The sequence below is a fragment of the Aphis gossypii genome, chromosome X, assembly GCF_020184175.1.
Source record: "Aphis gossypii isolate Hap1 chromosome X, ASM2018417v2, whole genome shotgun sequence".
NCBI classification, from domain to species: Eukaryota; Metazoa; Arthropoda; class Insecta; order Hemiptera; family Aphididae; genus Aphis; species Aphis gossypii.
The window spans coordinates 55392579-55420417 of NC_065533.1; the positions used below are offsets into that span (position 1 = coordinate 55392579).

The following is a 27839-nucleotide window of genomic DNA, read 5'->3' on the forward strand; positions in this document are numbered from 1 at the left end:
CGCAAAGTAAACTTGGTTGCTATTGGGTGTCTGGGTGTTCTTTCCGTCGCCGTAACTCGTATGGGGCGGTCGTCTCTGGAATAATGCACTTTAACAGTAGATTTAAAAGTAACAGCGCTTATTAAATTTTGATTAATATACATTCAAAAGGCAAATCATTATATCATACTATACCATTGTGGCATTGTGACGCATTCATAATTTCCGACTAGGTAAGTGATTAAAATATATAACGAAATTATTTTGATTTTTTTTTTTTTTTTAACACGATTGAATAAATAACATAGATATAGCTCTCGATGCCAATTATTATTTCTTAGTGAATATTTTAATTATGTGTAAATAATTAACCAATCTATCATTAAAAAAAAATAATTGACTCTTCATTAAACAACATTATATAGTTTAAATAGGTGACTCGATTAAACTTTTTATATATTGTTTGACGCTATTGTACTTTAATCGTAGAAACATTTTGTTGATAATTGTTGATTTATCACATATACGTTTAATAATCGATTTTAAATGAATTAAAACAATACGAAATAATGATTTTCATCAAACTTAGAATTTTAGATTTGATTAATAGTTCTGATATAGTATTTGATAAAACTTTAATAAGGTGTGCGTAAACATATTTTGAATAAAAAAGGGTATCAAAAATTTCAATAATTCCTATTTTCAAATTAGTTATAAAATATAGTTAAATTTAATAATAATTAATAAATTTATTTTTTATTAAACAACAATTAAAATCTTATATCCGATTTTTATTTCTATAAAATTCGTAATTAATATAGATTATTTTAGTTTAACCTTATACTGTTAGGGTTTCACATAATTACATGTCTAACTATTATTTTTTAATTTATAATTTAAATTAAATTAAAAATAACTATAGAAATATTTTATAATAAAATGAGCGAAGTTAAAATAGTACCTACAAACCATACTTTTTTAAAGTGACAGTCTCTCTGTTAATTTTTAAAACATTTCATTAATATTTTTAAATACAATTGTGTGTACATTTTCGGTAACTAAACTGACTAGTTTTTAGAAATAAAAAAAAAATATGTCTGAGTTCATTAAATCATATTTTGTTTTTATTTATTTTAACGTTATTATTTAATTTAATCAGCCTAGTTGTATCGCATGTATTTACCAATTAAGCTATTGATATTTATGACGATGGACTAATAATTAATAATATTATTATTTAAATTTTCTACGTGTTACAAATTTATTAGATAAAAACAAAATAATATTTAAAATGTTCACAATTTACACAAAATAAATATTATACATGATAATAAGTTATGTTAATTTCATATTCATATTTTATATATATTTATGGTATTTAGGATTAACAAGTTCTTATTTATACAAATCCATACACAATGTGTTAAAGTTTTGTTTTATAGGTAAAGTTTTACCAATAATAAGCCTAACGTTAAAAGTGGTTTTGAATCTAATATAATAATACCTATCTGCATTTTCCCGGAAAAATGTTTTTAATTCGAAGATAATTTAAAACACGGGAAAAAAAAATTCGAAAATTCCACTATATTGCGTTATAAAATACTTACTGAATAATTATTGTTGTTGTTTTTTTTTTTTTTTTGAACTTACATTTACGTATGCTTAGGTATTACGCTGTTGTATTTTATTTTTAAAATTTCACATCGAACCTCGACTATATAGTACCTAGTTATCTGCAGTTAGTTTATCGCCGATTTTTATAAGTACCTATACGGCACGTAAGTAATTAAAGGTTTTCGATTTATAATCGTTTTTTCAAAGTTAACGCAACTCGACAGGCAATTCTAAGCCGTGCAGGTAGGCCGCGGAAAGGTCGAATAAAAAACGATATCCACGTAAAGGTATTCCGCGCGTGGGGTATCTGCAGCGTACTTTTACGACAAGTCGCAATATAACGTTATAAAAATATAAAAATGCATAATATATTGTTTACGCTGTGTATTATAACGTTTAAATCATAACGAAGGGTCGTCGTCGTTTTCATAGTATTGTATATTAGTGCGTACCGCGTAACTATGTATAGTATTATACGTCTATATATACACACGTATACGATAATATAGGCGTATTATTATTAATAATAATTTCAGCAGCGCCGTGTGCGTACAGCACAATATCATAATATTATAATATAATATACCTACTATGCACCACTGTATACACATGTTGATGTTATGGCAAAGGTTTTTTATTTTTTTCATTTTTTTTTTTTTACCGCTGCCGAGCGATGATATTGTTTTGTCTCTTATTATAATGTGTGTGTGTATACACGCGCGCGCGAGCGTTCCGCGATTATCAGAACGATGCACAGCTATACACACGACTCCTCCGCCGTGCACACGTAATACGTTACCGAGTATTGGTTTATATATATTTTAATATCCATCTCTCACCCCCCCGTACGCACGTGCATTATTATGTTTGAAATGTGCCCCACGGCGATTTTCGATTATGAACACTGCCGGTGATTGCTGGTCGGCTTACGTGTCACAAACGTGAATAACATTCGCGTCCATATATATTTATATAAACCAGCTTCGGCGTGTGTGTAATATTGTTATGTGCCTATACCGCACAGAACTCTGCGATATCTGTATAATGCGTAAAAACAACGTATATATATGCCCGAAATCGCGGTGCTTTACCGTGTGTTTGTACAACGCGTGTTTTATAAAACCCACACCAAGAAGCGTACGACATGACATATTAATTCGCGTCGTATCATACCTACGTAGGGTACGCTCGGCGGGTATTGGTGTATAATAATATTAAAATAATATAATATACGAGCGGTGAGACTTCCACACGACGAAATTTTCTGTTCAAAATAAATTATTTTTGAGAACCCGCAACACGAGACTTTTTGTTAAATAGAAGTCTCGCTGTAACATCATCGCGATTTACATGTGTGTAGCCGCTATACTCTATTATAATATATAGGTACCTACAGTATAGTGGGACTTCGATAAGTAGAATTTCAAGGGAAATGAAATTTTTTCGACTTATCGAGGTTTTAGAAAAAAAAATTCGACTTAAAGCTACGTATAGCTGTGTATTTAAAGTTTTTATAATCATTATAATATACAATGTAAAAAATGTGATTGTATAGTTTATTTAAATTACCACGAAAAAAATATAATAAAACATGTGTACAGTCTTACAACTTTATAATTTGTTACTTTGACTTAGAATTTGAGAGCACGTGCTATTATCAATAGTATTTAAGCGGATTAGACAAATGTTTTTAAAATAATCCGTCATTATATGTCTATAATACCGTCTGTATATTCGCAGAATGCTCGATCTATATAGTTTTTCTTTCGAGTAATCCAGGTTTTCGCAAGGGAGCGGAATTTTTTTCGGCAATTCGGCTTATCGTGGTTTTCGACTTATTGAGGTTCGACTTACGAGGTTCCACCGTATAATAATAATACGGAGGGAGGTGTAGTTGTAGGTATACTTATAAGGTTCGCTCGACGTACACGGGGTGACGGCAAAGCATAATTAAAATAAAATATAATAAAAATAAATGAAAATATTGTGTGGATGACAATAAAAATAATAATAGAAAAACGATTTGTCAACACCCCGGGCTGCGTGATATGTGTGTTGTGTTTGATCAATATTATAATATACGGTATAACATTATTATAATATAATATGCACCACACACACATATCGTAATAGGGTGTAGCTGGTGGTACACGGGCGACAATTTAATGCGAAACGATTTCGACGACGACGACGTCGACGATGATGATAATAATAATACGGTCTTAAATACATACGTCAAAATGATGCTGGCGCATATATATATTATAATATAATATACGAATTGCCGCGGCCTACTGTAAGTACTAGCCGCGGGCTGATGCGTATTATATTATATATATACATAGGACATAGGTATACCATACCCGCACGTGGCGTAAATGTATTATAATATACGATCCTTTACACAGGATTCATAATAATAATAATATACACAACTCCGATACACGTACCATGCCGTTTGTAGTGTTTGATGTTAAAAAAAAATAATAAAAAATAGATATATTTTTATGTTCCATTTTATTAGATTCGCATGTAATATACAGGACGATTCACCAACCACGCGCTTATCCCTTTTTTCTTCGCAATATTTTAATTGTTCAAAATTTGATATTTAGAATTTTTAAGTATAGGTACTCTAAAACCATATTTTTAAACATTTTTTTTTTGTACAACTTAAGGAGTGTCTCATGAAGATACAAAATTTTGTTTTTAAAACGAAAAATTATTTAGCTAATAAATCTTTTGAAAATATTGACACATCACAATCAAAATTTAAAAGTGTTACTTTTGAGTTACTTAATTGTGTGTACTTACTAAGGATAATAGGTCCATTATAATGAGTTTGGAAGATTTGAAGACTACCGCGATTTGAAAGTTTTAGTAATTAATTTTTGTCTGTATCAACATTTGTAAAAATGGTCCAAGTATAATAAAATTCTATAAATCCAACTATTTTATACCTTTTTTAAAGAGTTCTATGTTTTTAATATAAACGTTTTATAAATACTTAAAAAACTACTAGGTAATTCGAATTTTAATCTACATCAAAATGTTCATCAAAACTCATCCACTCGATAATTTACAGTAAACATAAGGATATAACAATAATATAACCCTTACGTAGTATAAAAAATCTCAAGAATTTGGAAATATGGTGTTAAAGTATATATTTTATGCATTCTAAAAATCAGAATTTGAATAAATTCGTTATTAAATGTAAAAATGGGGACGGACAATGGGCATATTTGGTAAATCACCCTGTATTATATTGTTGCAGAGGTCACATTATTTGTTATTATTATAAGCGTCTAATTTTGACGAAAAAAAAATATACATAATCGAAGTATGTATCTATGGTAGGTATAATATAATATAATATATATTGGTAATATCTTCATATAATGATCGGATCAATACGATATTTTATAAACGCTACACTATACTTTCAATGATAATTTGTAAATTATATTCTTATCTGATTTCAATAAGGTTTTTTTTAATCATTATTCTGGGGTTTAAATTATTGGATTTAATGGTTAGGTTGGGTTATGTTTGTCTATTTCATTCCACGAATCAAAGTATTGTTATTTTTACAGTAGCGTTAAAAACAATAAATAATTTACTTCAATTTCATCATCGCAATAATAATTATTATTTTGTACGTCGATGTTTAATATTTTGAATGTATTATATCAATATGTATCGCTAAAAGTATAATATTATATACATTAATTATTTATTAAAAATGTTATCCATGGTATTGTACATAGTTATAGTAGTATGTATTAGGTTTAACAACAATTCAAACAATTTTCAGTTTAAAAGTTATCAGCGGAAGACCTCGATTATTATGAATTGGCAAACACAACTAAATAGTAGAATTAAAGCACAATAGTTGTAGTCTGCAATACTATAGTATGTCTATGTTAAATATTACTATCATCATATATGATTATAACAAAATCACAGAGGAAAACTAAACTGTATATTATATTTGTATTATTGACTTGCCTATAGTGCATATAATTTTTTTTTGTGTTTGTGGGTTTTATTTTATTTTTTAATAAATTTTTAAGTTTTAGAAAATTATGGTATGAGAAGAAAATATTTATAACAAGGATATAATTATACAGTATGTCCCAAAAGTCCCGTATCACCCTTAATATCTCCATGTAAAATCACTATATTTAAACGCGGTTTTTTTTACAGTACTAAGTATGAAAATTCTGATTGAATGGCATAAAATTCATTTTTTTTTTTTTTTAATTCAAAAATTTTCAAAAAATTTTTTTACGCATTTAAGAATTTAAAATTTTTAAGATAGCCATTTTGTTGAACATATTTTTTAAAACAGTTCAAAAAAAAAAATACTAAAATTAAATAAAAATTGACCAAGTTAGAGCAAGTTATGTTTTTGAATAATTGGTAAAAAAATCAATTATTGTTTCACATTTCAATAATGAAATATCTAATTTCAACACACGACAATACTTTTGCATTCCTAATTAAAGTTTTGATTTGAATAGAAATAAAAATAGCCGTGTTATATCGTTTGCTGAACAGTGAAACTGGTTACCTATTTTTAAGTATTTTAATTATCATGAAGTGAACCTAAAGTTACGGTATTGGACATAATCTTACAGTTATAATTCATAAAGTCATAGACAAGCTGCTCATAGTTATGGAATTGAGTATCCTGATCGTAAAAAACCATCGTACAATGTTATCAACAGATTAATGTCTCGATTTTTGGTAACAGGTAAAATTGCATTATTCTCAAATTTATAATAAAGTTGCAAATTTTGGTATTTGGATACGTCCGAACCATTTCAGACGAGTTAGTCTAATAAGCGACTGAACCTTATATCCATAAGTCTTATAAGTGACGTGGTGTCCACTGTACATATGTCTAAGAAATTAATTTTTTCCTACAATAAGCTAAATATCACGTAAATATTAGGTAGTGAGTGTTAAGCTGTGTACCTATTATTGAATTATTTTATTGATTTCATAATTTTTTTAATAACTTAATTTTAACTCATAGGTAATGTCAATGAACGAAATAAGTCAGGTAGATCTCAAAGTGTTACAAACGTAGATAATATCATCAAGTATCAACATTCTTGGAAGTGTAGCTGTAGCTCCAAAATTATCCAATACCGTAACTTTAGGTTCACTTCATGATAATTAAAATACTTAAAAATAGGTAACCAGTTTCACTGTTCAGCAAACGATATAACACGGCTATTTTTATTTCTATTCAAATCAAAACTTTAATTAGGAATGCAAAAGTATTGTCGTGTGTTGAAATTAGATATTTCATTATTGAAATGTGAAACAATAATTGATTTTTTTACCAATTATTCAAAAACATAACTTGCTCTAACTTGGTCAATTTTTATTTAATTTTAGTATTTTTTTTTTTGAACTGTTTTAAAAAATATGTTCAACAAAATGGCTATCTTAAAAATTTTAAATTCTTAAATGCGTAAAAAAATTTTTTGAAAATTTTTGAATTAAAAAAAAAAAAAAAATGAATTTTATGCCATTCAATCAGAATTTTCATACTTAGTACTGTAAAAAAAACCGCGTTTAAATATAGTGATTTTACATGGAGATATTAAGGGTGATACGGGACTTTTGGGACATACTGTATACTCATATTCGCAACTACCTATGTCTATCCACTATATTCACTAGCTAGTTTATAAAATGAACTTGAAAATCGTTATTCATACATTCTTTTGTAGTAGAGTAGTAGTTAGTCACTTACACGGTTTAAATGTTTTTTTACGAATCCTAGAAGTCAAACTCATAAAATCGTTCTTTGAATATGATGATTTATCAGTTAAAAATTAATTTCATAAATGCTACTAATTACTATAGTTTTTAATTGAAGCGTGATTATACTATACATTTAAAAATAAATAAACATTTTCCCAGGAGCATCATTTCAATTTTTATCATAGTAGAGCAATTAGTAGTATTTAACAGATTATCAGTTTAAAAAAGAATTATACATATATAATATGTATAATGTGCATACCTATACCTATATAGACATTTTAACTTTGTTAAGGTGGGTCATTTTCTGTAGTCTACTTTATCCAAGACTTTTAATTGATATATATTTATTAAATTGATATACTTGGATTTTTGAATTGTCTTATTGTAATAAATTGTGGAAATAGATACAACTAGCCACATGAAGTTATATTATTATTATTACTCTACAGTCTATATTAAGGGTACTGTTAACTACTTATATTAGAATGTTTACCCACAAAATAATAATAATAATATTTTTTATCCTTTTATATTGATTGGATAATTTGGTAAATCGGATAATTATTCATAATATTCTTTTCTCAAGCACATGACAGCACATTTATAGATAAAATATTTTAGTATTATAATATAATTTAGAATCGCTTATTAGTTATTTTGAATATTTGCGCATAGACTACAAGGTTATTAGATAAAATTAAGTTAACATTGTATTTACATTAAATAAATTTATACTTTTTGATATTTTGATAATTGCCCAATCGTTTCATGTAGATTTTCAGGAATGTGAAATTCGTCTCTTGTCTATGAATATTGAACAGAGGACGACAATCTTTTGTTTGTCTGTAATTATTTGTGCATTACATATTATTAGGCAAACGGAAGTTCAGTCTTTAACATAAGGTTATGACCATATGAGATTTTCGGGTGACTAATTCAATTGTTTAGTAAAAATCCTTATATGTGATCTCTGCGTAGGTACAGTTATGTTTTATGTTTGTTGTATCATGTAAACTTACTTGTTTTCATTGTTCCGACATGCAACGTTACTATTTATAACCACTGATAACTAATTTTTGTCAACTAAGTATCTGAATAATTTCATGAATATTGGCACTTACCATACGTATTTGTGCACTAGACCATCGAATTGTAGACGTTCAAAAACTTACTTCATTACTTGTAAAGTGAATTTGATTTAAAACATTTAACGGACTATGCGCTTCGACGACTTCATTAATAATAAGTATTATGTTATGTCGACAGTGATTCATTATCGTGTTTAAAATTATTATCGAATGTTGATTGATTGATCAGTTAATCCCAGAACTTTTATGACGTCAATTGATATCATCTACGTTGGCTTGAAAGTTTTCTTTCTTATTTCAAACGAATATAACTGTGCATACAAGATTGCATGCCTATAAATCGCTGTTGTGTAAGTATGATGAACATTCCGTATTATATATATATAAAATTAAAATTAACGAATTATTAAACAAATCAAACAAATACAGGAATTTAAATTCTTTCTAGAAATATTATTCTACAGGTAAAAGGTTTTATTAAAGATTAATTTTACAAGAATTCATTGAAACATCAAAAATAAAATAAAATATTAAAGTATTTTATTTTAAAATAATTGCTTGATTATACAGATACACAGGTAGTTAAATGAATAATAAGATTCCTATAGTTTTATTGAAACGTTAATAAGTTGACTTTAAAATTATAAAAAATGTTAACTTTAACATTGAAATTGTAGATACAATGTTACAAATTTAAGTTATTCATAGTCAATAAAGCATAATATGAAAGGTTAACTAGGTACATACGTTATGTAATTGTTGATAACAAATAGTTCAAATAATATGATCACAGGTTAAACATTTAAATATCTATTTATACAGATTCTAGTAGGTATTTATTGTCCTATTATTGTCCTAAGGTATAAATTGGAACTCCGAAGTAAGCAATATCTTATAACGATTATATTTTCAAATATTTGGGTTTTTAAACTATTCAATAAATATCCTGTGTCGACATAAACTTTTTTTCAAACTGCAAACATCCATATTTATTGTAAGTTATTTGCTAGATTTAACATTTTGAAACGTTGACGTATCTAAATCAAATATTAAAATCTAAAAGATTGATTTATTACAATTTGTTTACTAAAGATGCTAGCCCATAATAATGGATTTATATAAAATATAAAACAAATGCAATAGATTTTAGCCTAATAACAAGGTAATATTTATAAATTATAAAATTGTAATAAATTAATATATTAATCACAATAATTTTTAAATCGTCATAGGCATGATATGACATAGCCCCTATACCTATCTCTAAATTTATTTTCATCGACTATTATTTATAGTATTTAAAGTTTAATCAGAAACTATTTATTTGAATTTTTATTCATACAAGTATACATCAATATATACGATAAAAATCATGTCCTTGATAATTTAAAATGGAGAAGGGTAATTTTATTCGTAAACAAAGAAATTTGTATCACTATACAGGCTACGCCTAAGATAAATATTCTTAAAAATTAAAAAAAGAAATTTAAGCAATTAATTATTATAAGAAAAATTGGAGTCGATTATGTATTTATATTAAGTTATGTACTTTATACGTATATTATAAATATATTACAAAATAATTATATTTATTGAACTCTGTTTCACTAAATATTTGTTTATAATCATAAAAATAATGGTTTAAATAAATTATTAATTTTTTTCAAATATTTTTGATTAGGTATTCAGGAGGAAGTAATAGTATGTTACAATAAAATTCGATTGAAAAACTTAGATAAAATTGTTTTAAAAAAAATTTAAATTTGTATAAATGAATATAATAAAAATATGAAACATATTTAGATTCTATACAATTGTACACGCTGAAAGGCATTAAAAAATTTAATTGGTTTGTTAAATATCGATTATAAATTTTGTACATCTCAACTATGAATTTTTAGTAACATTTTTCCTTAAAAAAATTATAAAATAATATTTTTACCCCATATATTATCTATACTGTTAGCAGAGTTTTTTTTATGGTACAACTCATTTTAGAATTTTTATAAATTTTGAAGACTCACCATTTAATAATAATGTTATCAATGACCACATTTTTTCTGTTTCGTATATGAGTCGTTTACGATAAAAAATAAAAAATACATATTAAAACAGTTCATTTTATTTTTAAATTTTTATTCAGGAAGTCTTATGATTATTTTATTTAGTTAGCAAAAAAAGTGTGTGTTTAAATTTTAATGTGAAGGATAGTTTCTTATTTTTCATTACTGCGCATTGATATCCACTTCAATATTGGTTAGTTTGAAATGCAGTGAGTTTGACAATATAAATTTGCTCCGTAAACTCGTAATTGTTACACTCGCAGAAAAAAATTTATAACAAAACTGAATTTGAACATCAATGAAAATAAATAGAAACACGGAGTTATGTTATAGAAACACATTTTCAAAAAAATTTACTATTTAAAAATATAACGTGATCCTCTAAAAATATAATCGCAACCCACAGTTTGAGAACGTCTGTTGTATAGTATATTATACACAGTCACAAATTTTAATGTGTATAATGATATTTGATAGTGTAATTCTACTTCTATTAAGTCAATTTGTGATATAATATTATTGTAATGTCATAAAAGATAAGATTTCGGAGAGAAGTACCTTGTTAGTATTTTTTATAAAATGAAATCAGTTCATTCATAATATTTTAATATTTATTGCAAATATATTAATAATATAATAATTCAAAAGAAAGTCAGTATGTATTAAATCACAATAGTTTTTATGAATTGTCAGGATGTTTTTTAAAGTTTGATTTGTGACACACAAATTAATAAATTAATAAACTATAGGTCTCATCTTGGAATTTAATTGTAATACTTTATTCGTCTATAAAGTTAGCTTCTTATTTGATATTTCTTCAATTTACTGTTGAAGTTCTATAGGAAAAAAAATGTTTATTCATTTCACAAAATCATGAATTTACAGAAAAAATTATGTTATATTAAAAATCAAATCAAATATATATTATAATAACAATTTAGAACAGGTTACCAAATTATGTACTAAAATGTAGTACTTACCTATACCATCAGTTCATTTGTAGCCGTAGATTTTTTTCATTCGAGTTTGATTTTTATATTCTGAGTGTAGTGATGTTATATAATGATGTGTGCTTTCATTTATTTATTTTTCTCTGCTATATTCAGTTTTTGAATAAATAATTTTCTCCAATCTTTAAGATTAAGAAAGTGTTTTTAGTAAAAAGTGATCTAATTGGTCTAGTCAGAGGAGAGATCAAACATTATTCCCAAAACACTTTCGTAAGTGAATCGGCGCTATTGATTTATAATTATAGTTGTATTCAATGTTTTTAACTAAAATTAGTTAACTGAATTAAGACAATATTAATGATAATATAAAATATAAATTAAATTAATGGTACATATAGAATAAACTATCCTCAGAAACATAACCAGATAAATTAATTATAAACTATGAACAAAATAAGTTTTTCGTATAGAACGATTTATCATTGAATATATAGGTAGAGGTACTCAATGTCAAGGTTTAATATACTTGAAACCTACTAAATGCTAATATTACTACAAATATTATATAAATCAGATTACCAGAGCGAGTTTCTAATTTTCGTTTTTGTTATTAATAATATACACTCGTGGCACGTGTTCATTTAAAATTTATAAAGTTTTAATAAGATAATGGTTTTTAACTTATAAAGGAATCATCGATATTATAATTTTATACGTATATATTTATACATGTTATAGTTAATCAAAAACTTGTTAGTCATAAAAGTATTTTTTAAATATTTCCATAAACATTTTTCGTTAAAATTCAATCTTATTAAATCATTCGGCAAAAATATAGTTTTTTTTTTTTTTTATGTGATAATTTCCACCGAGATTGTTTCCTCATAATATGTTCAATAAATAATTTATGTACAATTAAAATACGATAATAGTGTTGCATAAAAATACACGTTGAGTATATAAATTCTATAGTTGAAGAATTATTTGTTATCTTTAACATTTTTTTTACAGATTTTGGTTCTGATTTTTATAGTTTTGTTGAGAATTTATTGTTAGTAGCAGGGAGGTTAACTATATAATTTAATATCATAACGTTAGTGCCTACTATTCTAATTAATGTTGCACATGTTGTTATCTTTGAGAATTATTTTATATAAGATTACCAAACATTAATTATGATTGTTTACATTTAAAAAAAAAATAAACGATAAACAGATTATTGCAATTTGTTTTATGTGCTGAATGTCAATACTTAATGTGTTTAAAGATCAATGATTGCTTAAGTAGTTATTTTAATATAGGTACAATTAATTTGTATTGAATTTAAAAAATCTATTAGTGGTCATAAATAATAATATAAACTAATTGTAATAATTATGTAAAACACATTGATACGTATAATAATATATTATACTATTTATACTCCATTTAGTAATATAGGTACTATATTATGTCATATTATCGCATATCGGTATGTGAAATTTACAGCTATACCTAGGCATTTTTAATATTACTCAGCTGTCTCATACGAATTATAATATACTTATACTTTATTAAAATGAATTTATTATTAATTTTATTGCTTTTTGCGCACATAATATATTCATTTATGCACATTATACATTATAGATTCTGTACGGAGCCAAAAATATTATAATATATTAGTTGAACAATATTAAGAGCAGTAAAAAAAAAAAAACAAAAATATTTTACACTTATTTTTGACAGATTAAGACATACAAGTGTCTATTATATAAGCACTATTGTACATTGATAAGGCATAATTTTTCAAACTTTTTAATAAAAATTATAAACAATTAAAAAACATATATAACCTAACCATAAGGTTTTTATAAGTATTCTTAATTATTTTTGGTTGATTTTTTCAATCCTTTTATTACATGTTTTTTTTTTAATAATTATTATGCTCTGACTAAAAACAAATATAGATAGATAAATCGTTACATACAAAGGTGTCTAGCACATAATGTAAATGCCGCATATTTTACTTTCTTGGATACCAGTCGACACAATGATATCAAATACCAAGCGCCAGACGCCCACACGAATATAAAATTTATTTCTAAATTATTCATTTTCGTTGAGCATTTTTCTGTAACAAATATAATATGTATATATTATAAAACCATTACAGTAGTGTGGTTATTGTAGACTGTGCTCTATTGGCGACTTCGATATCATCGGTCGACATCGTTGATGATGACGGTGTATGCGTATTTAATATAAAACGTCGCCGGTCCCCGCGCGTTACCCGTCGGCATAAAAATGCCAAGGACGTCGTCACCGAGAGGGAACATATACGGCACCACATTATAGTTAGTAGAGAAAGCACTAATAATATATAGCACCACTCTCGTATATAGTATAGAAGTACGGTTTTTGTGACAGGAGGGGGTGTAAGAAGTATATATGAAGTATATTGAGTAATATATATATATCATAAACGTATATAGAGGGGAATGGACGGTAATCATCATTGGTGATGATTCGTGCACGTTTAGGTATTTGACTTGCCCGCGCAGCTCATGCCGCCGCCGCATTCTTCTACTTATTTTTTCCTTCCTCTCTAGCCTCTCGCCCTTTCAACTTTTGTCCCTGCGTTTCACCCCCCCAGAGCCAATATGCCTCGTTGAACAATCATTAGCGACCGCCGAGAAGCAATAAACGCCGTCGGTGTCTCCTCGAATCACTTATAAGTGTATGTGTGTATGTGTGTGCGCGTGTGTGCGCGCGTGTGCGTGTGTGTATGTGTGGCCGCGTGCCCGAGTGTGCGTATCTGTGTAAAAGGTATATAGAGTGTGCCGCACATACCTTTTAAGGGATATCGATGGAAGCGGAATGGGATATCCCTCTACTCATATCTGCGACGGGGTCGGGGTTGTGGAATCTCGGGAATCCGTCGCCGCCGACGACGACCGGAATAATAAAATTTAAAAAATATTTAAGACATATTACTCTCCATCATCAGTCCGACCCCTGTAAAGGAAGCATGATGTTCTCGCGCATCTCCATTATTAAATTATAATACGATCGTCAGTGTTCTCAGCGCCGATTCGCGCTCCTCTATCCCGTAAAAATACCATTACCCCCTTCGTGATTAATGTGCATATATTGTCACTTGACATATTATTATTACATATTAAATTATTTTTAAATGTTAAATTATTTAAGGGACGACTTCAAACATGACTAGTATTGCAGCGAAGACATCGGCGATGTTCAATAACGGCGTGACCAGCGTCGAAGTTGTGGACAGTGATAACGAGGATGGTGGTGTTGGAAGGGGTGGCATTAAAATGTTATGGGTTCCGACAATAGATAAATTTCGACAATTTTTCAAATCGACTCCGAGTACTATGTCGAGTAATAATAAACGCCATTGGCGTAAGCGTCATAACAAGACGGACACTGAGAACGATCAGTACTATGACCAGGACGACGATCAAGACGATTATAGTGACAAACAGGAGCTACACCAACAGGTTGATAATAGAAGTGGCAATAAAAGTCATGATATAGAAGACGACGACGATGAAGATGAAGAGGATCTAGATGAAGATAGACAAGTGCGAAAGAAAATGCTCAGAAAACAAAACAAGAAAGAGGTAGAAGTAAAAAAAAAAAGTGAGTATTTCAAGCGTTTATTTCTAAACTAATATTTCATTATATATATATATTTATATATTATTTAAATTTAATTAATTTAGAAAATACTGAAATACGGTTGTTACTGGCTAAAACATCAGACGATGCTAAAAAGAACCCAAAAATAATTTCGGAGTCTACCGCTGTAGTATCAATAGTGGACGAAGTAGATTGTAAAGAAAATCGAAACACTAATATCAATGACCCTGAAAGGGAAACTTGGGAAAGAAATGCAGATTTCTTACTATCTATTATTGGATTTGCAGTAGATTTGGCGAATATTTGGCGATTTCCGTATCTTTGTTACAGAAATGGAGGAGGTTTGAAATTAAAAATGATAATGAAATAATTACCAACGAAAATAATTGTCTTAATACTTTTATTGCTAATTATTGTGTTACAGGAGCATTTTTAATACCGTACTTTTTAATGTTGATATTCGGCGCGGTCCCCTTATTTTACATGGAACTCATATTAGGCCAATATAATAGACAGGGACCAATAAGTGTGTGGAAGAATGTATGCCCTCTTTTTAAAGGTAAATGGTAAATAGTTTTTAACCTAAATTAAAATAAAATGGTACAATGATAAAAAATTTTTTTTTTATTATTTATATTGAAATGACGTTTAAAGAATAGATATACTTATAATATAATACTTTACATATATAATAAATAAACATATTTTAGAAAAGCTTACTTAAAAATGTCTTAAAGTCTTTTAAATAGAAAATTAAAAATAAATCATTACTATTGTTTAAATTTATATTTTGTCGGTATTTTACAATATTTTAATATTTAAGCAAGTTATGAGCGTTTTCATAATTTAATGTTATGTATTATATACTCATAACTTGCTTTAAATTAAAATATTGTAAAATACCGACAAAATATAAATTTAAACAATAGTAATGATTTATTTTTAATTTTCTATTTAAAAGACTTAAAGACATTTTTAAGTAAGCTTTTCTAAAATATGTTTATTTATTTAAAAAAAGTCGACGAGAGATAACAGATTATGTTTTTGCCTTTAAGTTTGATAATAGGTCAGTTTTCTCTAAAATTAAAAATAACACAATATCATTTCTACAAAAAATTAATTTGGTATGATGTATGTTCGTATAAGACGGAGACATCATATTATGCGAGTGTAACATCCTATTAAGGTTATAGTACTAAAATATGTCTAAAGTATACTCAAGTCAAATTCTAAACATCATTCAACAATTAACTTTATTATATATAAAACAAGAAAATGTAAGCTTTTTATAGTTAAAATAAGTTTATAAGACTCGTATAATATTCTAATTACATTAATTAATTTATAATTATAATTATTTAACGTAGTTAGTAAATATTATTACACTATTCAATTTACACGTGTAACATAATTTTTTAATTTGATTGTTGAACAGTCAAAAACTTTTCTAATGAACCGTACACAATATATTTGGAAGTAGGTAATCATAAAGTATTTTACTGATAATGTTGTGAATATTATGGCTTGAGGTTTGTCCGAATTTTCTGAATATTCGTTATTTTAAATTATCTAGAAATTTTCCTGAAGAAAAGTTTTAATTGATTTGAATAAGTATATTGAAAATTGTTATTATTATCTACTAGGTTAGGTTTTTGAATAAAAACCATTTGAATAAATCATTATTTTTCATGTTGTATTTTCTATAGAAAACTCATTTAAGTTAAAAAATTGTATTAAAAAAGGCCGATTTGAGTATTTTAAAAGGTAAATAAATGGTACACATTTCGCCTTGTTTTTTTTTTATTTTGTCGAATGAATAATTTTTTTTATCGAATAGGGTAATGAAAAACATTAAAATTAATAACATAACTTAAACGTTTTATTAGAATATTATAATTTATTAATAGATAATAAAAAGAAGTTACGAAACTATCATATAAATTCCAAACCATAATGGGTAATAATGAGTCATAGTGATATGGTAAGCCTCTATATTATACACAATCAAATGTTTAATGTTGAAATTAAACTATTCAATGTGTAAAATTACTCATAACTTTCGTTTAAACACTAAAAATAAAACGACTCTTAAGTACTTATCTATTATTTTTCTCTCTCTTTCAAAAAAAAAGAATAATTCGTTGTTGCGTTTGCTATTAAAAGTAAATAAAAAGTACATACCTACACCTCTGCCATAAAAAAAATACCCTTGTGTAGGTACTTTCGATAGAGATTAGATAGCAATGTTTTAACATTATATCTTTAGTTTTAAAGTAACATAGATATTTTTATAAAGTAATTATACTAATTTGTTATCTAGTCCTCTAGAGATCGCTGAAGATATTATAATAGTAACTCAATTAAAATGATAAAATAATAATATAATATTCTTGTAAAATAATAATGTAATTTTCTAGATTTTGATCGAATTAACGATGATATTGTTTGTTAGATAAACAGTTTATTATTACTTATTAATTATATTATTGGGTTTTTAATCATACCAGCGAATTTATTTTACGGTCGTAAATTTGTACTAAATTTTTAATCATATTAATCAATTTTACATAATTATGTATAATCATTTATCATAATGTTATGCGCATATTTTACTTAATAATTATCGGAATCAAACTTTTTTTTTTAAAAAAGGGTTAGAAAATATAATTGTTATCCTTGAACAGTTGTACCATTGATTTTTTGGTTTGTTAAAATAAAAAATAAAAAATATTATTTTAATGTCTTTGATTTAGATATTAATTGAAAATTTATATCTCAGGAGTTGGATTTTGTGCTGTACTGGTAGCGTTTTATGTATCGTTTTACTATAACGTTATTATCGGTTGGTCGCTGTACTTTTTGGCAATGAGTACAACCAGTAGCTCGGGACAGTTGCCGTGGGTACACTGTAACAATACTTGGAACACAGACACTTGCGTTGAACAAAAAGATGATTGGGAATCGGCTTTTAACCAGTCATATCATGTTCACAATTATTTGCCCAGGACGCACGCAAACGGGACTTTACTGTCAATGTCCGATGGTATTTCGGCTACAGGCAGTAATTTCAACAACCAAAGTTCACCGGCGGCTGAATATTTCCAGTAATACATTATTTACTTATTTCAGTTTTTTATCCATTTATATTACATAAAAAGGTTCGTTATCAGCCTAGATTGCTTATACTTGTAAAATACGTATATATTGTATATTTTCAGTCCTACTTCTCCCGTCATTATAGCGTTATACACACGATTATTTTAAACTCAGGACTTCGTGTAGGATTTGTGTGTCTAAAACTGTTAAAATTGTATTCTTTTTAACAACAGTCATTACTTTTTACCGACCAAGAAAGGTTATTCGTAAACTTTATATAAAATTTGTTTATTCAGCCCAAACAAACTTTTCAAAGTCTAAAATGTAACTATATCAACTTAATTTGAATTTAATTCCAAATGACAGAACTAAAGTTTAGTCAGTTTTTCCCCAAATCGTGTAATTGTTTAAAAAGCATGAGATGCAACACTCAAGTGATAATTCTATTTAACACCAAAGCACGCTCAACGTATAATATTTATATCTTTTTAATAATTTATTCACTAAATCAAATATCCTCGAGTTAGTTTAACCAACTAAGTATCTGTTGAAACATTTGATCTAAATCATGAAATATACGAATGCCGCACAAATTATTGTATTTAAATTATATTCGATTTATTTTTATACGTCCCGATCGTCCTTATAGTAGTTATTTATACAAATGGTCTTGTTATACTTGATTAATATTATATGACTCGTTAGTTTTTTCATAACAGTTCCTATACATTAACATGACAATATTGATAAATGGTTTTTGAATTTTCAAAATTTAATAAAATAGGAGATGAATTATTTATATTACTGGACAGATTTTTCGATTTATAATTACGAAATGAGAAAATTGTTTTAAATTAGTCAGTTTACTGAGGGATTGTTACGGTACAATAACGCGTCGCACGTGTTGACGTATTTCCACGCTAACGGATTCGAGTCATGAATTATATGAAAATCTAGAAATTAAAATGAAAAAATCTAACACTTGAAATTCATGCGTTTATAGTGAAATATCATTATTGAATAAATAAACAAATGGCGTAGATTATGCATCGTTCGATGGAATCCTTGCAGACGCATTGAAAGTTTTAAATACTCCACAAATTATTAAATTCTAAGAATAAGTAATCGAGGTCGTGTATAATTGAATGAGTTACTTACAAGTATTTGGAACCGATTTTATAGAGTCTCATGAAGTCTGAAGTTATAAAAGTCATATTTTTTTTTATCGTTCCTTTTCTTTTTAGAATAAACAATAAAAAATATATGTATATAATTAGATTTTCTCATAAATTGCCGATTAGATAAAAAAATTAAGCTAAAAATATTTTTGAAAACGATTTAAATTTTAAAGTATATATTATATAATATGTATTTATTTTATTTTAAAATCTTTCCAATATTGATATCTGATATATCGTAATTGGTAATCTTATCTTAGGCGTTAACGAATTTATTTTAAACGTTAGTTACGTTACTTTTTTTTACCTTTCAGGTTTTATATAGAACAAATAGATGTTAAACAATTCAATATATATTATTTTCAGATTTTACGAGTTCATATCGTTTCATATAATATATAAATGAAATAGGTATACCTGAAATAACATCATGCTACAATTGTTATAAAATACTATTCTTATTGAAACTGTATCTGGAAATATTGAAACATGGTTATAGATTTATTAAGTTATTTCATAATTCTAAAATTAAGATTTTTTTTTTTTTAGTTTATTTTTGCTTGATATATGCAATTTTCGGTAATAAATTGATAATATTTTTTTACGAAAAAGTTAATTTTCCAGACTATCTGTCATTTTTTAACTTAATATTTATAATTAGGTACTCTATTTGAATACGAAAATGCTATCATTTATTAAATCATAATATGCGCATAAAATGTCCCTGCTAAATAAAACAAAATAATTTTATTATTATGTACTTAGTTAAGTAGCTTACGTATAAAACAATTTTGTTTCATGTACAAAATGTAGAAATTATAAACGCTTAAACATAGATATATCTATAATTTTTGGGGACATTTTTATATACATAGTATTTCATTACTTATTTAACGTTTATTTTAAAACTGTCTGGAATTCAATCGAAGAATTTAATTAAATAATTAGTTTAAAGTGTATATAATTTTATTTAATATACATTTTACTTTTACTCTTTATTTGACTAAATTATTTTATTGAGCAACGAAAATATTAAAAATTGGCATTATTCCAAAAATGTTCAATTTATCGGGATGGTTATGATATAAATTATTATATAGATATAATTTTTATTAAGAAAATCGTCAATAAGCCAAGGTATAATATATTAAAACAACAGCTCCGCATAATAAAATAATTTCGTTACGTTTATTTTTAATACGCTTGTACCTATAGAGTATATAATTATTGCTTAAATTCCATCTAAATTCAACAATTTTTATCGTTGACATTCAGACATACATTATATTATCGATTGCCAAGTATGGAAATCTAGAATCCACACACATCAATCTCCATCCGCATGTAGATTATTTTTCTATTAAATTTATTTCTATATTCGATTATTTTCCTATTCCCGAATGGCAAATATACGTATCACAAACCTCAAGTTAACTTATTAAGTTAAATTTTTAACACATGTTACATCCTTCTCCAAGTATCCTCCTCTTAGGTCTTCGCCTATATTTTTAGTCGCTATCATAATAATTACTTACACAACTCTCTGCGATTATCGATTAAAATACCAAATTGTCGATTTGAACGTGTATTATAAATCCGTATTAAATTTTTTCTTAGATGTCGATCTGTGCTTTGCACGTCGTATATTACGTTATAATAAATATTTTATTTTTCAAAGCCGTGGCGTGCTCGGCATGCAAATGAGCGACGGTCTCAACGAACTGGGTTATCCAAAATGGCAACTGGCATTGTGCGTGTTCATCGTGTACGTTATGCTGTACTTGAGCTTGTTCAAAGGTGTCAAGTCATCCGGTAAGTAATCGCAACGCAATAATATTAAGCAACTCGCACGACGACCGATCATTTTTACCTCATATTATTCGACCACGCGTATCGCAATCGATACGCTGCAATATTGCGTTATTTGAAATTTAAATAAAATATTATATCGTGCGAATATAAATTTTCAGGAATCGTCGTTTGGGGCACGGCTACGTTACCGTATTTAGTATTGACAATCTTGTTGATTAGAGGTCTCATGTTACCTGGCTCGCTAACCGGCATAACCTATTATTTACAGCCCGAACTGTACCGCCTTTTAGATACACAAGTAACATATATTAATTTGAATATTTACTTCGTGTTTAGGCGTGTTGTACTATAATATGAGTCGATTGTTTTGTCGTCAGGTGTGGGTGGACGCAGCCGTTCAGATATTTTATTCGGTAGGAGCCGGGTTCGGGGTTCACTTGTCATACGCATCATACAACAATATAAAAAACAATTGTTACACGTAAGTACCTAAATACTACGATAAATAAACGAATCCCGTTCGGGTGTGTGTTTATCTAATAATATATATGAGTTTGTATAATAAAATTGCATAAAATTTGTACTTTCTCTATACATAGCGACTGCTTGATCACGACGGCCGTCAACTGCTTCACCAGTTTCTTTTCCGGTTTTGTTATATTCACTTATTTGGGTTTCATGTCGCACAAACAACATAAGCCCATAAGTTCAGTAGCCACCGAGGGTGAGTTATGCGGCGCATATTGGCGTTTTTAGATTTGAAGCCATAGCGAAACGTTACCTACATACTATAATATAATATACGACCTATAGTGTTATTATAATATATATTATTATCATCGTGATTTGTTTAGGTCCTGGTCTGGTGTTTCAAGTTTATCCCGAAGCTGTAGCAACGTTGCCCGGTTCGAATATCTGGGCCATGTTGTTTTTTTTCATGTCCATCACGCTGGGAATCGATTCGGCGGTAAAATTTAAATATCATGTTATTTATCTGTACCTCTGTAAAATAAATACCCGAGTGACATTAATTGTTGTTAGACGGTATATAAAACATCCCTAATATTTTGTCGTTGTACACTATACGCACATATATTTGCATGTAGATATATATATGTTTGTGTTTCGTTTAGATGGGTGGATTAGAATGCGTCATTACTGGACTGATGGACGAATTTAGTGGCTTCTTTAAGAACCGTAAATGGCCCCGCGAACGTTTCACGTTTGCAGTCATAGGTATATCGTTTTGCGTGGCTCTGATAAATGTGACACCGGTAAACTATTATAACCATCATATTATTATTATTATGTACTGATTCAAAACGTCTGTTACAATGTTTTACACGAACGATATTTTACACTCGCACGTGTGTGTTTAATTTAGGGTGGCATTTATATGCTTCATTTGTTGGACACGTATGCTGCTGGTATATCTCTGCTGTGTTCGGCGTTATTCGAATGCATAGCCGTATCGTGGTTTTATGGTAAACATATTATGTTTGATTTAAAGTCAATCAACATTTTAGAGATTAACCTTTTTTTTCTACGTCGACTGTTTAGGTTTGGAGAAATTTTGTGACGACGTGGAGAGCATGATCGGCCACCGTCCCGGTTTATATTGGCGATTATGTTGGAAATTCGTCAGCCCAATGTTCATTATAGTGAGTTTAGAAAATATAATACAACGTTTAATATTCGTTGTGATTTTACAACACATACACGTAACTTTAGGTTTAATTAATGTGCAAGCATTATATTATAGGTGTGCATGTTGAATTCGGGAATTACTAATTAAAATATCGACTATAGGGCTACTATTGTAAACGAACAGTATATATAATATCGATTGGTTGGCACGTGAATATCAGAGAGCTATGTTGTTCATTTGGCAAGCAATTCGATTACATATTGCTAAATACTGTATACAAACAATTAAGTAAAGCACCTAAAGTATATTTGGTGACGGTTGTGTTTTAGAATTTCATAACAATTTATTACGTTCTAAATTATATAGAATCTAAAGGTTTAAATTAGTAAATTTAAGTTGCAAATTTGCAATGGAAATACGTAATGATATTTTTTTGTACACTAAATTGAAAACGTAATATTATATATAATATATTGTGTAATGTCTGAAAGTATTGTTTTCTATTTAAATCGAATCGAATATTCTTTAAATAACACTACCTATGTAATAAATAATAATAAAACGTATTGCTTAACCTTAGTAGTGAATTTTAATGATGGCGATGTGAACAATATCCGTCTGAAATATGTTTTATTCCTTTTAATATTATGTAAACATTAAATAATAATGTTTAAATATTTTATCGAAATTATTAACAATACATATTCTAAGAGTTTTAAATTTTAATAGATAAATAAAATATAAGTAGTTTTTGGCAAGAAGATGAAAACAGTTTTTCCGTTGACACTTTATTTGTAATATGGGATAAATTTATGCGCAATTCAAAGAAGTATAAATCTGTCAAAACTGCTATTGTTATGCTGATTCGATTTAAAATTAAAATAATTTTAATAATTCAATAGGTATTTAATAAAAATTGGGCATCATTTTCGGAAATAATATTGTGCCCTCTGTCTAAAATACTATTATTATTATCGTATGGTGATGTCTAAAATACTTAAATAAATAATTGGTATAAATCAAGAAAATTAAAAAATAGATAATATTTAATAAATGTCGTTGAAAAAACTAGGATTGAAAAACGTTGAGTCCAAAGTAGACAGAACTGGATAAATTTCTCTTAAAATATTTAACAATATACATATCAAAACAAAAACCCTCCGTCTAACTCCGTGTAAAAATTAGCTAAGTAAAAAAAAGAAGAAAAAAATCAAAAAAAAAAAATCATTGTATAACCAAAACTTTTTTCGCTTCATATAGAATTTATAAAACCAGTAATTTCAAAGCACTATAAAGATGTGATATCATAAATAAATGCTAAGTAAACTGAATTTAAGTATATTTAGTCTGTTTCGATAATTTATTTACTTGGCGAGGAAATTTTAGTATTAATATAGAGTATACAGTGTAAAGTGTTATTATTGGTTGTAGAGTATTATTTTGATTAGTATAGAAATGTTAACTGTAATATTTTTAATTTATAATGTCTTATTGTCTAATTATTCATCCAGCGCCACGGTTCTTATATTGTATCATTGTATCGTATGAAGTAAAAATTCCTCGCCAAGTAAATAATTATCGAAACAGACTAAATATACTTAAATTCAGTTTACTTAGCATTTATTTATGATATCACATCTTTATAGTGCTTTGAAATTACTGGTTTTATAAATTCTATATGAAGCGAAAAAAGTTTTGGTTATACAATGATTTTTTTTTTTGATTTTTTTCTTTTTTTTTTTACTTAGCTAATTTTTACACGGAGTTAGACGGAGGGTTTTTGTTTTGATATCACCAATTTTTATCATTTATACCTAAATAATAATAAATATATTAATTAATATTAATTATATTAATGTTTATTTAACATATCATATATTAGTGTTTATTCCCGGTCGGCACGACAACGCGAGAAGCGGCCGCCGTGATTCCAGATTTCAATATAATTTTTCATTAAAAATGTTTCACGTTTCCTTTGATAACTTAATTTCTAACAGTACGATTTTTATGATTTTTACAAAAGGATCATCTGCATGATTTTCCTCATGTTTTGCAATTTACTAGGTATAAATTGATTCAGTAGATAATTAATTATCTCATCTGACAAAAAACACCGAAATTTACACGGTTTTAATGTGAAACTCCTGCTTCGAGATAATATACACTGTCGTGCCGCCGCTTTTATTTTTTTTACTTAGCTCGCGCCACGACCGTGGCGCTGGATTATAAAACAAATAGGTAAAACATGAATTTATCTATAAACTCATTAAATTATTTAAATCGTATAAAAACGTTGATAATTAACTGAGGATATAGTCACACGGGTAATTAAAACAACGTTTAATAATAAAAATCATTTTAAAAATCGTACGATGCTCATTTTTTTTTTTTTAGGGTGTAGTGACTTTTGCTTTGATTGATCACCAACCGTTAAGCTATAATGGTTACATGTATCCAGAATGGGCTGAATGGCTGGGATGGACCCTAGCTTTTTCGTCGATACTCATGATACCTGGTATGGCAATAGTGCAAATGTGCAGAGCAAGCGGTTCGTTCAAAAAGGTAATATTTACATCACGCAAATACGCACGTTATAACACATGACTATATGTTTAATAATTGTCTTCACGAATTAAAAATTGCTTCGTTGTCATGGTTTAATATAGAGATTGGCTTATAACATCACGCCGTTGAATGAGCTCGAATCGACGGAAAAGAATAATGGCGAATGCACTAGATTTCGTCTTAAACACTGGCTCTATGTATAGTATAACTCATCATTTAAATGTATTGCGGTTTTTTTTTTTTATACATAAATGATATTTATATCGCTTTGTGTTCCATTAATTAATAATACATTTTTGCTATTGGCCAATATATATATATTATATATACATAAAAAAAAAAACAGAACAAATTATACAATAGTTAGGTAAGTACGATAATGTACAATAAACACTGTATAATAATACATTTTAACAGAATCGTAAATTATGCACACGCACCACATACATAACTTATTTTATGAATCTCATATTATAATTAGATGGAACATATAAGTGTAAACCTAATAAACGTTATAGTATACGTTATAAACATCGTTAATTGGTAGACTAATTTAATACGAAAAATCACTTTTGGCACTAAGTACACTGCACTTAGTAAGTAGTGTTTAATATTTATATCACATGTACAATTTAGCATTTGCAACAATATTATTACGTATCTATTATTATATTATGTGTATACATTTTTGTCAGTGAGTTCAATAATGTTTTAAATGTTGTTTTAAAGTTAAGTAACGGATATTCTATTATACATGTATGAGACAGAATCTTACAACATTATTGGGCGCTCTGTATATTATACATTGTTATGCAAAACTGCCAAGTTTGAAGTTGTATAAAACGTCTTACTTAACTTGATATGTACTACATAAATGTTTAAATTTATCAATAATCTTTATATTATCAATATATTATATATAAGTACTCAACTCAGCAAATTATTTTTTTATACACTCAACAGATATATTACCAATCGATATTATAACTATTATTGTATACGTGTTTATTATATGATATTATAATATTGTAATATTTATGTAGTGTATAGTTGTTAAAACGATACGATATTGTCATTAGCGATGAATGCCACACACAGATACCCTAAACACGCGAACACACAAACACATATTATACATATGCACATTGCACACGCTTATAAGGAAATGTATAAATCAATAATCGTGTCAAATTAACAGTACAATTATTATATTTGTTACACTGTTACTACCTACCTTTAATTAAAAATAAATAGAAGTAGCTATTTTATTAATCACTTTTATGTTTGTTATACCTATTACATAATATTTAGGTAAGTTTAAAATATTCCATATCTCGGTTATTATTATCTGTTAATAATTGACTTAAGTGATCGAGTAAAACATGATGTAAAATTATCTAAGTAACGTAATATTTATAACAAAATACCATATTTAATATTATATACTATATAAATACATATTATGCCATTATGGAATTATATGTATACCTACAATTTATTTATTTTTCACAAAAATGTTAATTTAAAGTTTATTTAAAATTGTAACAGTTCACGCGCAGTCTATAAATCTTTATGATGTCAAAAAACCCTAATTTTTATTATCGAACTAACTTTTTTAACCTTGTCAAAATTATTCGTTATTTAATAAAGTATTAGAAAACAAATTAAATTAAATAAGAGTAATTATTGGGATAATTACATCTCTGTAGTACGTATATATATACCTAATAGAATATCTTATACAATGTTTGTTGTTTATCGCATAAAGTTGTGTCAAAAAAAAATTAAATTAGTTACGTAAAAATAATAACTTTATATTATAAACCAACCGTTTGTTACATTTAATACCTATATATGTATAATTTACTATTTAACAGTTACCTATTTATGTATTTACTATTTGATATAATAATTTATAAGAACTTATAATTTAATGTTAACATAATACAATTTAATATTATATTACATATTATAATATAAATGTATAACAAATTAGATATTAGATACAAAAAGACTTTGTCAAATGGAATTCCTTACGTTATTTACTTAAACCAATTAAGAAATACTGTTTGACAATTTATCACAGTATACTAGACTCAAATTATCAAATTAAATATGTTGTTGTAAGAATCCTCAGGTTAGGTTGCTAAATGGAAAAACAATTAATTAATCTTACGCAGTTAATTTATCTGTAGATTTTAGTATTCTTTTAGATGCCATTATCATTATATACTATATTATAATTTATAATTTATATGTATCACAATTTATTCGTATCTTTATACCCTTAAAATTTACGTTATTATTAAAATATAAAATAAACATTATTAAACATCGGAAGTACTTGTTTGTTATTTTGAAACCCGATTGATGTTGAAGTGGTGTTTCCAGTTTTCAATAACTTACCAAGTAAT

At 27.1% G+C, this 27839-nt stretch overlaps 1 protein-coding gene and 1 long non-coding RNA gene across 4 annotated transcripts; one reads left to right on the forward strand and one right to left on the reverse strand.

The window, feature by feature from the left end:
* On the reverse strand, positions 1-8594 carry LOC126552051 (uncharacterized). Its single transcript, XR_007605907.1, has 3 exons — positions 8502-8594; positions 8116-8223; positions 1-88 (listed from the first exon to the last, which is right to left on the reverse strand). It is a non-coding gene; the product is annotated as an uncharacterized LOC126552051 (long non-coding RNA).
* On the forward strand, positions 40-27765 carry LOC114132040 (sodium-dependent dopamine transporter-like). 3 transcript variants are annotated; one of them, XM_050206520.1, is made up of 16 exons: positions 8470-8562; positions 8647-8818; positions 14674-15126; positions 15210-15467; positions 15551-15685; positions 17906-18230; positions 21079-21212; positions 21371-21510; positions 21590-21693; positions 21812-21936; positions 22067-22179; positions 22346-22486; positions 22597-22696; positions 22773-22873; positions 25255-25422; positions 25527-27765. In XM_050206520.1, the coding sequence occupies exons 3-16, from the start codon at positions 14688-14690 to the stop codon at positions 25626-25628; spliced, it is 2385 nt and encodes a 794-aa protein (XP_050062477.1). In that variant the 5' UTR covers positions 8470-8562; positions 8647-8818; positions 14674-14687; the 3' UTR covers positions 25629-27765. The 3 variants fall into 3 exon arrangements, with proteins under 3 accessions (XP_050062476.1, XP_027853216.2, XP_050062477.1); XM_050206519.1 differs by lacking the exons at positions 8470-8562; positions 8647-8818 and adding an exon at positions 40-212; XM_027997415.2 differs by having other exon boundaries at positions 8319-8818.
* The last annotated feature ends 74 nt before the right edge of the window (positions 27766-27839 follow it).

Bases quoted from the DNA above. Each gene is read 5' to 3' on its own strand.
- LOC114132040 (XM_050206519.1), top strand. From the start codon at position 14,688: ATGACTAGTATTGCAGCGAAGACATCGGCGATGTTCAATAACGGCGTG. The intron at 21,213-21,370 runs GTAAGTAATCGC...ATAAATTTTCAG, and splicing joins CAAAGGTGTCAAGTCATCCG to GAATCGTCGTTTGGGGCACG. The intron at 22,487-22,596 runs GTAAACTATTAT...TGTTTAATTTAG, and splicing joins CTCTGATAAATGTGACACCG to GGTGGCATTTATATGCTTCA.